Source organism: Stegodyphus dumicola, chromosome 7 (genome assembly GCF_044657685.1).
Source record: "Stegodyphus dumicola isolate Sdum_Otavi_A_Nest chromosome 7, ASM4465768v1".
Lineage (NCBI taxonomy): Eukaryota > Metazoa > Arthropoda > Arachnida > Araneae > Eresidae > Stegodyphus > Stegodyphus dumicola.
In genome coordinates, this window is record NC_140774.1 from 96,496,433 (window position 1) to 96,511,300 (window position 14,868).

Sequence of the window (14,868 nt, forward strand, 5' to 3'; positions counted from 1 at the left end):
GGGGGTTAGAATTAAAGATATGCGCTTTAATAAAAAGAAAGAATTATGTATTACATCTACTGCTTCGGATCAACTGTTTATTTTGGCCAACTTTTAAAAGGGATATCCAGAAGCAAGTTCACTTCATATTCTAGAGCCAGTTATGGTTGCTATATCAATGATCATTTGTGGTCTACCAGAGGAAATGACACTAGAAAATCTAAAGACTTCGATTTCTCAGTGTTTGTCAAAGCCTCTTTCGCGACCACTCCAACTGGTTTCCAGCTTTAAGTCGAAATATGGCGCTTCAAAGAATGTAGTATTAAAGATAAGTCAACAAGATCTGGACTCATTGGGATACTGTGGCAAATTCTTTGTTGGATTTGATTTCTACCCATTTAGACAATATTTTCGAATACTAAGGTGTTATGGATATCAATCTTATGCACACTCTATTAAGCAGTGTAGAGAGTAGCGCTCATGTCCTCATAGTTCTAAATCGAATTTAGTACCTGACTGCCCAGAAGGTCCGGTTTGCATAAATTGTGTAAGATTCAATAAACAGACGGGTTTCTCTACTTATGACACGAACCACTTTGCAAATTCAAATAAATGTCCAATATTTAAACAGCATTTGTCTTCTCAAATAAATCCACAAGTTTATAACTGATGTATCACCTGATGGTTATATAGTTGAATTTTGCACTTTATGATTTGTTTATCTGTCTTTTCATATAAATTCATACGTAATAGATAATGAGTTACTTGCTGATTAATATGACTGAATCTTTGCATTATAAGATTTGTTATTGTTGGTATAAGCTTGTTTATTGAACTTCAGCAATAAATGGATAACATTGTATAATGTTCTATTTTATAAAATGATGTTTGAAGGCAAATCTTAGATTCAGAATTTCTTGAAATGTATTATCAAGTATTGTCTTTTGTTGTTATTTTATGATTGAATATATAAGTATTTCGAATTCTTTTGGATTTTGGAAACCTTGGAATATATTTAAGATTTAGAATTACCTTGATTGTATTTAAATTTCAATTTTTGTTATTGTTTCATGATTTGATTTGAGCAAATTTGATCTTAGTGTTTAGCAGATAGGAATTTGAACAAATTTGATCTTAGTGATTCCATATGATTTAAATATTATCACTATGATATTCTTGAGAATTGGCATTTGTTATTATTCAGTGATTATGTTACTGAGAACTTTAATTATATTGAACTTAATGAATATCAATATTAGATTCTTGAAATTTCTTGCTATTATAAATGTAATGAGTACATAAAGATCGAATTTATGGTTACGAATATTTTCAGACTACATGATGATATGATGCTGATTTGATGGCATAACCATTGGGTGCCTCCTAAATAATTCTTCAATTATATTATTGTCTTTATTCCTGTTTTCTTCTGAGTGCTTTTTGTGTACTTATACCTCTAATTATACTCCATGACCAAACTATCAATATCTTTATAGGATATTTTTCTGAGCACAACTAAATTTTCAAATTATGTTTGAACAATTGGTTAAATTGAATTTTAACAATTATAGAAAATATCTAATTGGTTTCTACTTTCAAAATTAAGAGTAATAATTTGTATTATAAAATTTTCATGAACATTATTAAGATTTTAGGTGGCAAATTACTATATTTGGTCTTGATATGAAGGTTTAGTGTGCATTTATGCATAAACATTACGTAGCAAAATATTGCTTCTGAATTATATTCTGATTTAGTATAATATATACAGCAATTTTATGAACATTTTGCCCTGTGAATTCATGAACAGTATAAATTCTTTGATAACTCTACTTTGTGAACTTATGAACATTGAACATAAAGTGATATAATATGCACTTGCGAATATTGAGCATAAAGTGATAACTTACCATTTTGATCTTTACTGCTAAAATTAAGAACATTACTCAAATGATTTACTTACTGTGTCTAATGGACGTAATGAGCAGTATTCTGCACATATTATTTGAACTTTTTATATTAATTGGACTTTATATTTTTGGACATTTGTTAATTTTGAAAATAACTATTACGCATAATCAAATTATCAGCAATGTTATATATCTTGCGATCTATTTTACTTATTCGAATGTATACGTAGCATTTTTGCAAAGATGATTACGATGCTGTACAACTTGAATTATGTATGACAATGTATGTAATTGTATTAACATTTAGATTTTTAAATAAATGTCGTTGATCTGTTGGGTTCCCCCCTGTCGGTGGCGGTAGTTAGCATAGTAGATTTTTCCATCGAACAGGCATTATTCCGTTTGGTAATACCTTATTTCGGAATCCTGCTTCGATGGTGCCCTGTCCCCCCCCCCGTAGTTTATGAGTCACTTTCGTCCAATCGGTTTCCATAATTACACCTTGTCACCTTCGTTAAATCGATGTACTGTAGCTCCGTCTTGTATCAGGTCTTCATATTCTGCGTCGCCAAACTGACTCGCTTTCATACAAAATCGTGCAGCAATTAAAACCGTGCTTGGAGATTATGAATGTACTTCTCAGTCAATGAAGGCGCATCTGGAGGGCGGATCACAAGGCAGACGAATGTCACGACCAGAAAAGCAACTCGGATGGGAAATAGCCATTACTCCTGTGGACAACACGACGATAGTAAGAACAGAGGTAACATAGTCCCAATACCATAGGTTTCATCAGCGAAAGATTTTTAAGGATAGTTCTATGAAACTTACCTACCATGCTGCCTGGCCGTGCATGTAAATGTGTAGTTTAGGTTTTTACTGTGCCGAGTAGTTGCAGAGTTCCTTAATTACAGCCGAGATAAAATTCCTTCCTTAATTAGAATGCAATGGAAGAGGCACTCCAAACTTGAAAATCTAAATCTAATGCTGTACCATCATTACCTTTGGTACCGTAACAGCCTCTTGATCAGAGATAGGACACGCTTCAGGTCACTTTGTAATGTAATCAATGATAACAAGGATATATTTGTTGCCATTAGCAGTTCGTGGCAAATATCCCAGGATGTCGAAGACAATGCATTCAAAAGGCGCTCCTACACTGTAACGCTGCAGCTTTCCTCAGTTGCCTTTCTTGCACTCAGCTGCCTTTCTAGCCCACACAGGCATCACAAGATTACCACTACTTATGCACATGAGCCATTGCATAGCTCCAATAGAAGCGCTCTCGGAATCTCGGTAAAGTTTTCATTTTCCGAAGTGGTTTCCTGTCTTACTGCTATATGTAGTTTTTTATGGACGCCGTGTATCCGTGATCTTGGAACTATCAACTGCCATCGGAATGGCTTTGCATCTTCCGATTTGAACTTCCGGTATCAGATGCCGTTTCAACTATGGAGAGAGTCCTGTAGAGTATTGTTTTATTGTAGAATTATAGATCGAAATGTCTTGTTAGTTAGGTTTCTTGTTTGAAGATTTCGTTAAGTCAATTATGGATTTAATGTAGCAGTCTTCCAACTGGGTTTTTCTGACTCCGTCACTCTATGGGTCTGGCTCAGATGATGTTCACTTTATAAATTGTCGTACGACCGTATTAAGTATCTCGCATTTAACTCCGACTCCCGATCAATATCGGCATCTTTCTCTGAAAAGGGTCTTCATGGCAGGGCATTGGCTTTTCCTTGTTACCACCCTTTCCTATTGACGGATAGTTATGTTGCGTTCCTGATGTAACAGTGTAAGGATCTTAAGTTTTACTAACGTTTATTTTATTTTAAATCTTTACTATCACTTCTTATTTTCTACTTCCGGCCAGAATTATAAGCGTGAAGTTTTTTATGCAAAGTTTGTCTGGCGAACGCCAAGTATTTAAGTTGTGGCCTTTTGCCAAGCGAAAAGAGGAAGCAGTTGAGTCAAAGCAGGCCGCTTACCTTAGAAGTTACGCAGTTGCTGTTTGCCTTCCAGGCCAGAGGTTTTAATCCTCTTGATAAATTTAAACGTATTGTAGTGTTCTCAGTTATCTGTATTACATACGCCTTCCTGTTAATATAAGGCCAATCTTCCACGTTTATTAGTTTAAAGTTAAATTAGAGTTTAGTTTTATTTTTATACTTTTACGTTAGACCCCAAGTGGCGGGTCAGTGTATTCCGAAGTACGGAAGTTATTGTATATAGAGAAAAATAAAGGGTTTTGTATACCCTTCGTCTGTATCCTGTCTACTTACCACAATTAGTGAACATAGCTTTAGTAAGCTCTCTGTTCTGAGTCAGGTCCTTGTATGTTCCCGAAGAAGTCTAGAAGGAACATTGACCCTGATAGTGGCGCCCGAACAGGGACAATGTTCCTTCTAGACTTCTTCGGGAACATACAAGGACCTGACTCGGAACAGAGAGCTTACTAAAGCTATGTTCACTAATTGTGGTAAGTAGACAGGATACAGACGAAGGGTATACAAAACCCTTTATTTTTCTCTATATACAATAACTTCCGTACTTCGGAATACACTGACCCGCCACTTGGGGTCTAACGTAAAAGTATAAAAATAAAACTAAACTCTAATTTAACTTTAAACTAATAAACGTGGAAGATTGGCCTTATATTAACAGGAAGGCGTATGTAGTACAGATAACTGAGAACACTACAATACGTTTAAATTTATCAAGAGGATTAAAACCTCTGGCCTGGAAGGCAAACAGCAACTGCGTAACTTCTAAGGTAAGCGGCCTGCTTTGACTCAACTGCTTCCTCTTTTCGCTTGGCAAAAGGCCACAACTTAAATACTTGGCGTTCGCCAGACAAACTTTGCATAAAAAACTTCACGCTTATAATTCTGGCCGGAAGTAGAAAATAAGAAGTGATAGTAAAGATTTAAAATAAAATAAACGTTAGTAAAACTTAAAATCCTTACAACAGTATCCATTTGGTTATTTGTCCTTTAAGATTCTTGTAAATTAAGAGCCTGGTCAACGATACATGATCTATGCAGAGCAGGAATTTCTGCAACAGAGGTAATGGTGAATGTGTTCTACGACTTTAACTATGTCGAGCAACCTTTTCCTGGTGGCCCAATAATTTTTCTCTATTTCAGACAGACATTGACTTCAGTATGCTACGACACATTCTTAATCGTTCATTCCTTCCTACAAAATAGCACCGATACCCTCATTTCTCTAATTTGTCGAAACTAAATGGTTTGTGGAGCTGAGTTATGCGTCAGGATTGTCGTAGATGTTAAAAGAAAAGTCCTTCACAAATCTATAGTGGGGCATAGCCCCAGAAAGTTTCTCACCGATGTTCATTTTCGGGGAGTCTCCAATCTTTAACTGGAGACACATTTTCTAAATCCACGCCACACACCTTCACTTCATGTCTGAACAGTTTACATTTTTGATAACTTAACTTTAGAATGGCTTCCTTCAATTTCTGAAGCACTTTTCTAATATTTCCTAAATGCTCTTGAAAACTTTTCCCCGTGATGTTGATGTCATTCAGGTATATATGACAGGCTTCGTAGGAAAGTATTTTCAGTACAGTCTCCATAGGGCGTTCGAATATTGCCGGGGCATTATATAGTGCAAACGTCATCACCTTCAGCTGCCAAATCTTTATCTAGTAGTAAATGGCATCTTTTGTCTGTCATCAGGGTATATCTTTACCTTCCCAGTATCCATTCTTTAAATCAAGAGTCGCAAACCACTTTCTTCCAGGAAGTGTTCATAATGTCTAGGAATAGGGTAGGTGTCTTTCTTCGGGATGTCGTTCAACCGGCGATAGTCAATGCAAAATCTAGTTGAACGATCTTCTGTTTGACCTGAATGGTGAGAGAGGCCCAAGGACTTACTGAAGCCTCCATAACATGACTTTCTTGAATGTCCTTTATAAGTTTTCCTACTGCTCCCTGTTTAGCAATCGGTAGACATCTTGGATACTGCTTGATGGTGGATGATCTACCGAATTAATTGTATGTCTGCTAACCTATTTCGACATGCTTCCAAAGACTTGCGGGAGAAAACATATCGAAATTTGTTAATAACGTGTTGTGCAGCATTCCATAATTGTGCGTTCTGCATGTTATGCTCTCCAAAGACATAGGGACTGTAAGACCACTGATTCATTAAGCGCAGCTTGACTGGAGTTACATGAACCACTTCGCCATATGCAATATCTTTCGCCTCATCATTTACAGTGGCAACTCTTACTGGGATGGCTGGGCTACCTGGCCGACCTGGCCGATATGCTAACTGCCGCAGTAGATCGGCTCCCTCCCTGTCGGTGGAAAGAAAGAAAGTTTTCAATAGGTCCACTGAGATACCAGTACGAGGATACCAGTACTCCTTTCGGGCTGCTAGTTCTTAGAATATACATTATGCCATAACAGAAATTTCTATTTTCATCTATAGATCCAGGTAGTAAGAATTCTATTCTTGTTAGTGCTGTGGGCTGTTATTTGATGGACGAAAATAAACGTCTCTGATTCCGAATGAGGTTATAACCTCATAAACAGACTGCAGTTTATGATTTTTAAAGTCTAAGGGAAAATTGTATTTCATTAGGCAATCTAATTCGAAATGCGTGGGTCTATGCTACCTACTACAAATCCCGTGTGATGGTAGGTTGCACTTCCAAACGGGATTTTAACGTTTAACCTTCCATCCACGTTGATTTTATCAATCAAGGCGTCGTCCAAATGAGTTTACCTTTCAGGCGCTGAGGCAGATCTTTTCGGGTGATGGTAACATTGGCTCCTCTACCGATGGTCATATTGCAGTGAACTCCATTTACATGTCACATGATGAAGAGTCCATTGCTGTCGACACTCATTACAGAAATCTTAAGTGCTTTAAAATATCTGGCAAATTTCTCAATATCTGACAAATTTCGCTTCGCGAGATGGTCACTAGTTTGTTTCCTGTCTCTTTGTGAGCAGTGTTCGTAACTTTCATGCTTTAAGATGTTCTGCAGTTTCTTCGTATGTCACCTTCGTCATCGCAGTTCCAGCGATTTAGTGTCGATTTATTAACACTCTTATTCCGTCTCAAGCATAGACTTGCCTGATTATGTATCTTCTAGACGCGTTATCAGTGGATTCAATGGGTTCTGAACGGTTACAGCCGAAAACATCGCGGCAAAAACATCGCCGACGAAAACGTCGCGGAGAAAACAACGCAAGGCAGAAACGTCGTGCTACAAAATATCGTTGGGAGAAAACATCGCAAAGAGGAAACATTGCAGTTCTAAAACATCGCAGTTTAAAACATCGTGGTACAAAACATCGTCGTCGAAAATAAAGCGGTTCAAAAACATCGCAGTTTAAAAACATCGTCATCGAAAATATCGTGGTAAAAAATAAAGTATCTACAAATCATCGCATGACGATAACATCGCAGACATGCTTCTTTCAGGCTTTAATAACTGTAAATGGATATTCCCATATTGATTTGTGATCGCGAGATGGAAAGAAGGATAATTGTTACTTTTATACTTTTTTATTAACTAATAAATTTTTGCTGAGAAAATAAGAATGAAACTTAAGCATAGAAAATTAATGCAACGTATAGCACTTAATAGAATTTTAAACCGACATAGTTAACTAACAAAGGCCATTAATAAATCATTTTTATGAAGTTTTTACTGGTAATTTTTCATGAAAAGTATAACCTATAATTTGCATTTAATTTTTTATGCTTAAGTTTTCTTCTTACTTTTCAGCAAAAATTTATTAGTTAGTAAAATATGTGAAAGTAAAAATTATCCTTCTTTACATCTTGCGCTCACAAATCATTATGGGAACATCCTTTTACAATTATTAAAACATGAAAAAAGCATGTCTGCAAAGTTATCGTTATGCGATGATTTGTAGATACTTTATTTTTTACCACGATATTTTCAACGACGATGTTTTTAAACTGCGAAGTTTTTGAACTGCATTATTTTCGACGACGATGTTTTGTACCACGATGTTTTAGAACTGCGATGTTTTCTCCCACGATATTTTGTAGCACGACGTTTTTGCCTTGCGTTGTTTTCTCCGCGACGTTTTCGTCCGCGATGTTTTTGCCGCGATGTTATCGGCGGACACCGTTCTGGACAACAGCAGCTTTGATTAGGTGGCGATCTCTACGGGTTGTTTGCTGAGCTGTCTTAAATTTCATGGCGTACACTAAAGCACTTAGCGCTTTTTTAGATAATTGACATCCACTATTCTTACGCTTTACTGCATCTCAAGATCTGTTAGGACAATGTTGTTCCGTAGATCATCTCAGAACAAGTACAACCAAGGTCGTCTTATAAAGCTGAGTGGAGGCCAAGAAGAACAATGGTTAAAGTTTCTGTACGGTGTGTTATGATGACATACTTCAGGGTCCGATGAAATTGTTCAACCAGTTCATTGCTAAATGTGTGGTATAAGGAAGTTTAAATGTGGCGAATTCGTAAAATCTTACTGAGGACATTAAAATGTCGCATTTGGTCCGTAGTTATAATTTTTGGGACTCCGAATCTTGCGATCCAATGTGTAACATAGGTTGTGCAAGCGACGATTCCAACAGTCATATTCTGCACAGGTATCGCTGCAAGCCATCGAGAAAAACGATGTATAACGATGGCAAGGATATCTCTTGGATGGAGCCAAGGGTCCCACAATGTCGAGGTGAACGTGCTGGAATCATTTAAAAACAACAGGAAAAGAGTGCAAAGGGCTAAGAGTTTGTCGCTAAAATTTGGAGTCTATGCACGATATTCGATATGTCTTTTAACATGCCTGGCCAGACAAATCTTTCTTAAATAATTTTACACCAGGCTGTAATTAATACTTGGATGGGATAAAAAATAGAGGTCTCTAAAGATTGAATAGAGTAACTTCTCTGGAAGGATGTGGTCGAATTTTTCCAGTACTAACATTACAGTAAAGTGATGTATCAGGCTTGGCTAGTAGGTTAGAGAACTGGGTTTTTTTAGCCTGCTCATCAACCATAGTGGAAACGTCAGCTGAAGCTAGGTAGATATCATTTATGCGGGATAAAACTTCGGCCACAATATGGTCGGATCCTGTTTGTAGAAGATTAAGACTAACTTCTCAGGTCATTGATCCCTTAATCCATGCCTCTTAATCCCTTGCCCCTTAATCCATTCCTAAAAGTAGCATTAAACTTTTGAGCTTCTAGATAATTTTCTTAATTCTTATACTGACATGTATTTGTTTTGTGATATTATTTGCTGTTCTGTGATACTGTCTTCGTATTGTTGCGTATGTACGGGTTCGTAATAGACTGACTAGACAAGTCCGATAATAAATCAAAAAAACTTATTTTTATGAAAAGAAATATTTCAGAACTTCGGAAATTTCCACAGAAATATTCGTACATGTGTTCACAGTAGAATCAGTAGTTATACTTTAAACTACTAAGAACGTTAAACGCAACACGATGCAAAGCGCATCTGAAGAGAAAGCCGACTACTGGAATTTGTCTCAGTTCACGCGGAACTACAACTCGCAACAATAATAACTAAGCAACTGAACTCAGATGCTCTTTCTCCGGGCTTTTATAGTTTAAACCGGCCGCCAAGATATTTATATTACTTTCTGCTGGAAAGCAATTAGGACAGTGTGGGATTACCGTTACAGCTAACATAGCGGTCAATTACATGCATTCAGTTTCATTACACATTATGGTGATACAGTGACCGGACCAAAATGTTGCCAAGTGGTGGCCAGATTGGTGGCCACAAAATGAATCGCCAAAACCGTTGTCAGCTTGGCGATGTCTCGCCAAATTACAAAGGTACCTATTTACTCAATGTTAAATGCACTTGCCCCAGTATTCTTACTTTTTCGGCATAGCTTCTCTTTACATTCTTCATGTTTCAAAAGAAGAAATACAAAATTTTACTAATAATTCTACTAAAATTTCCTATCTAAGTATAAAATTCGTAAGTGTATATAATATTAGTATAGTATACATTATACTAATTATAATATTAGTATAGTATGTATTAGTATATATTATAATATATATAATATTAGTATAGTAAAAATCAAATTTTAACAAACACGTATAAAAGTAAAAAAGCAAATTTAAAGGAAAAAAAAAGCCAAAATAATTTTTAAAAAAATTTTTAAAAAATGTGCAAACATATTGTATTAAACTATTTAAGTTAATTAAACTAAATTATTTAGAGAGCGAGTTTAAAATAAAAACAAAACTATTAGAAAATGAAAGTGGTATTTAAAATTAAAAAGAGAAACAAACCAGGTAATTAGCGCTAAAGCTGCTAAGTACAAACAAAATTGTTTCATAAGAATAAATTGGATTTAATTAAATAAATTTAATTTAAATACAAATTTAATTAATTATTCTTTGCGCCATTGCTGCTAGGAATGAAATTTAAATTTAAACTTATTAGTATAGTATTATATTATACTATCTAATATTGACTATATTAATAATAATCAATATTAGATAGTATATACTATCTAAGTATATATTAATATTGATATTTGTTAAATGGCAGAGCAAAAGGAGCTCACTGCCATAGTTTTTAGTCTGAAGTAGTGCATATTTTTCTGCGTGACTAAATTTTATTATCTTATTAAAAGTATTATGTGCTTATTTCAAAATTATCTTTTGTAGGAAATTACAATGCAAGTTCAGAATCTGAATGTAATTGTGAGCTGAGGTATCTTCAACATTATGAGAGTAAAGGTTGTAAGGTGGAAGAAACAAATTCATGTGGATGTCCAATAAAATTCAATTGTACTGAGAACTATAGGTTGGAGGATCAACACAAAGGTAAGAAATCTAGATTTAAATTTGAGAATCTCTGAACATTTATTTTATTATTTCATGCTAAGATAATTCTTAGTAGTCTTAACGTGTTTCCTAAGATTTAAAATTTTTATTAAAATAATTCGTTACGAGTCTTTGGTTTCCTATAAATATTTATCATACAAATATTTGAAATTTAAACAAGCAGAGAGGATGTATAAACTATTTGACCAATCTAATCTTAGCTATAATTTAAAAAAATTGTGTGCAAGGAAGCAAAGAAACTTGCTACACAAATTGTTAAAATGTCTGTCATTAACTTTTAAATGTTTCAGTAGACTATTTATTTAACATGACAGCATTTATCATTTTATTACATTTTATAGTTCGAGTCTTTCACATTACAGACCACGTTTATAATAAATATGCATTTATTTAATAAAAAAAAATAGAAACTTGTAATAATTCATAAAAACCGCAATGATTTCCGAATCAGATAAATTTGGTTGCATCGATTTCTACATTTTAAATGGTCTGATCATAAATCTATTTCAATAAATAGTTAATAAAGTTTTTAAAGAAAGATTTATTAAATATAAATAAGAAAGCAAATATGGTGCAACTTCCCATCTTGAAAAATGTGGTTAAGCATAGCAAAATATTCTAAACTTTAAAAATATGTGATATCATTGAAAAGTATGTGTTAATTTTTTAATGAAAACGTTGTTTTATTGAAAACATCGCGGCAACGTTTAATGAGATTAAAATCTTAGTTTAATTGAAACACATCAAAATAAAGTATTTTCATATTGTAGGGTTTATATTTATTTTAACTAACATTTATTTTAAGTTTAAGATATCTTTCCTGTCAAGCCTTACTTTCCCCTGGAATTGCCAATGCCAGAGTATGTAAATTTTTAGTAGAACGCAAAAAGTATTCAGATTTTCAGCGGAAGTAATTTGAGTTAAATAGAAGGGAAACGAGTTCGAAAGTGTGCTTTCTTGATTCACGAGTGTGAAGGTTGCTAGGTAGAAAGTTAAGAACCGCGCGTTTCGGCTTGTGTGCTTGCCTCGGCAGATAGTTGGATCTTTCAACTTAATATTCAGAAAGTTTGCTGAAATATCAGCTGTATCTTAGAACGCGGTTAGGTTAGTCACGTTTAGAGAGCCTCGTAGATAGTAACTTGTTATTATTCATTTTTAGTTTCTTATTTTTATTTTACCGCAAGGTCGGCGTAGTTTGTGAGCGTCAAGTGCACGCATCTGTAACTTCTAAAGTGGAATAAAAAGGGATTTAAACCCTTCTTAAGAGTTTGTGTATTTTCCAGTTCATAGCAGTCACTACTATTGTTGCTTGCAGGTTGGGGCCGTGCAACACCACAATATATTGCAGTCATTTTAAATGTAAAACATCTGTGGCAATAAAAATAGCTCAGCCATTGTTGAAAATAATGTATTCATTTTTTTTTATAAAAAATGAAATATACATGTATAAAGTAATAGAAAAATATATAATTACGTTTTTGTCGAGTGTCTAATGACAAGCATATATTGATAAACCACCATTAAAAAAATCGGAATCATAATTTAGATATTAATTTTTTTTTTTAAATCTAAAAACTTTCACATTTTATATTACACCCACAAGGGCGTTTTTTAGCGTTTTGTGTGTTACCTTTATTTATTAAATATAACGTTCTTACGTTTAAACCATCAAATTCAATTTAACAGCAATATCGCAAAATAATTTAAGAAGAGCAGGTCTTTAGAATTTCGGATACACAGTCGCACGCACTGAGTTTTTCTTTTCCGGTACAGTGTTGCCATTGCTTGCTTTGAAATAGTTGAGTTTCTTAATAAAAACCTCATAAATGCTGTCCAAAATATGAAATCTCTACATATAATAAAAGAAAGAGTATGTGTGTCTTTCGTTCGTGCTGCGCGTAAGCTAATAGACACAGGGCTAGGAAATTTGGTATAGTATAGATGCACCTAGACAAGAGCCAGTGCACCCCGAAGCGATTTTTTTCAGAATTCAAATCAAATTTTTTTATTTCATCTTTTCGATTTTATCGCATCGTTTTAAAGAGTTTCATTCTTTTAGAAATGTGGTTTTGGCAACAGTTTTTCATTCAGTTGTATACAGGACTGCGGACTGTTGAAAATCAGCACTGTTGCCACTTGGAAAAATAAGGGCGATAATTCTGTGCATTTTTTAAATTTAATGTTTCTCTTGAACTTTGTTAAAAGAAGGCAACGGGAAGTTAATTTATTTATTAGGATAATTAATATTTGTATTAAGGGATATTGCTTATTTCATTGTACTTTTGTTATATGTAATAATATTTTTTTAATTTATGTTTTTTTGGGGGGCTGAATTTGTTCTACTGAGTAAAATTTTACGCATTTTTTAAATTTAACCCTTCATGCATTTTTTTGGTACATTTAAAAGCAAGACGAAGGCTGGCCGCTTAGCTACTAGTAGATAATAAAACAAATTCCAAATTCCAAATTTGGGCTTTCAGGTGCCCATACTCGGGTGGAGACGTACGTTATTCAAAACTTGATGGCTTTAGGTACCGTTGTTGAAAAAATTTTAAAATAAAACTTTATAAATAGATAGAACAACTTATAGCCAAATTAATGATGATTTAAAAAAATTCGAAAGAGAAAAATATTTCAATAATAGAATAAATGAACCTCCGATTTGGAAAGCCAGGTTGGCCAAAACAAGGCTTTAAAGGAGAGTTATTATATTCCGATACCAATACTTGATGATAATTACCAATAACGATATTCGTAGGTAAAACTGAAGAAGCCATTGCTATCCAAATATCGAGAAAACTCTTGAATAGAACGAACTCTGAAACCTGCGTGTATGTATCACGGAATAAAGTTTCTAAAAATAGCACGATAGTGCACAAATATCCTGTAGCCAATCAACGAGCCAATAAACTAAAAGCCAGTAATCATTAATAATAAATTCATTTTAATCACTTTTCCAAATAAAAATGCAAAATTAAATCGTATTTTAATATTTAACAGCCATAAATAATACTTAAAACACAAGATTTATAAATATTAAAACGCATTGTTTCTAAACTTAAATGACGGCAGACGCCACAAGGCTCAAACTTTGGGTTACCACAAAGCAGTGGTACTCAACCATTTTTGGTGCTGGGGTACACAAGGCAGTTTCAGAAAGGGGAGCGGGTACCACATAACATTTCCATCCTAGGACATGTTCAGGACATCCCTTGGCGATATTATCGCGTTCAGGGCTTAATTTCTAAAATTAGAAGTGCCGGAGCCCTATGGAAGACCGTCAGCAAAGAGGAACAAGAGTAAATAAATAAATAAAATGACTATTAAGCTCACTAATAATTTTAAAATTATTTAATTTATTAATATATGAATTATTATGAAATTAATTAATAGCTATTTAATTGTTATTTAATCAATAATTATTATATAATTAATTATAATTTTATTGGTAATTATCAGATAATTAATTAATTAATTATTGAAATAATTAAATAATTAAAGATTAAAGTAATTAAATAAATACAATTTAATTAAAATTTAATAAGCGATTTTTAATATAATTTTATTGCTAAAAATAAAATTTTCGAGATAAAATTTCTACTGAAATTGTTTTTCAATTACATAAAAGTAGCAGCCTTCTTATTTAGGGCTCCGGCTAGAATTCTCATTTATTACAAAAACTAAGAAGCACCGGCCCAATAAGCTCGGATTGTAGAAATGGGAAGTTCTTTTATCATCACAAAAATTAAGTATACTTATAGTTGATGAAAATTCAGATAATGCTAAAAACAGGGCGAAAGAGAATGAGGGCGTGAGAGTATGAGTGGGTGGAAAAAAAACTGAGGGAAATCTTGATGAGAGAGAATGTTCAATTTAAGACCACGGATCTCTGCTGATATAGCCATCAAGCGGATATGTGTCAGGGGTAAAATGAGTCTTGAATCTGAATCCTAAAGATGAATGTTAAAGTTGCTGGTTACACTTTTCGCCCCCCCCGTATTTGGTTAAATTAGTGGATACTGTGGGAAGACGATGCTTGAGCATAGGAGCATGCATTATAAAACGTGCTTGAACAGTTTGACCGTCTCATGTTTATGAGTTCGTATTTCTA

At 34.1% G+C, this 14,868-nt stretch overlaps 1 protein-coding gene across 1 annotated transcript in view; it reads left to right on the top strand.

The window, feature by feature from the left end:
* The window catches only part of LOC118181464 (uncharacterized), a 171,504-nt gene that overhangs the window by 87,315 nt on the left and 69,321 nt on the right, over positions 1 to 14,868 (top strand). The window contains exon 2 of the mRNA XM_085820614.1: positions 10,578 to 10,736. Coding sequence (XP_085676740.1) covers positions 10,578 to 10,736 — 159 coding nt within the window. The remainder of the gene's footprint in view (positions 1 to 10,577; positions 10,737 to 14,868) is intronic.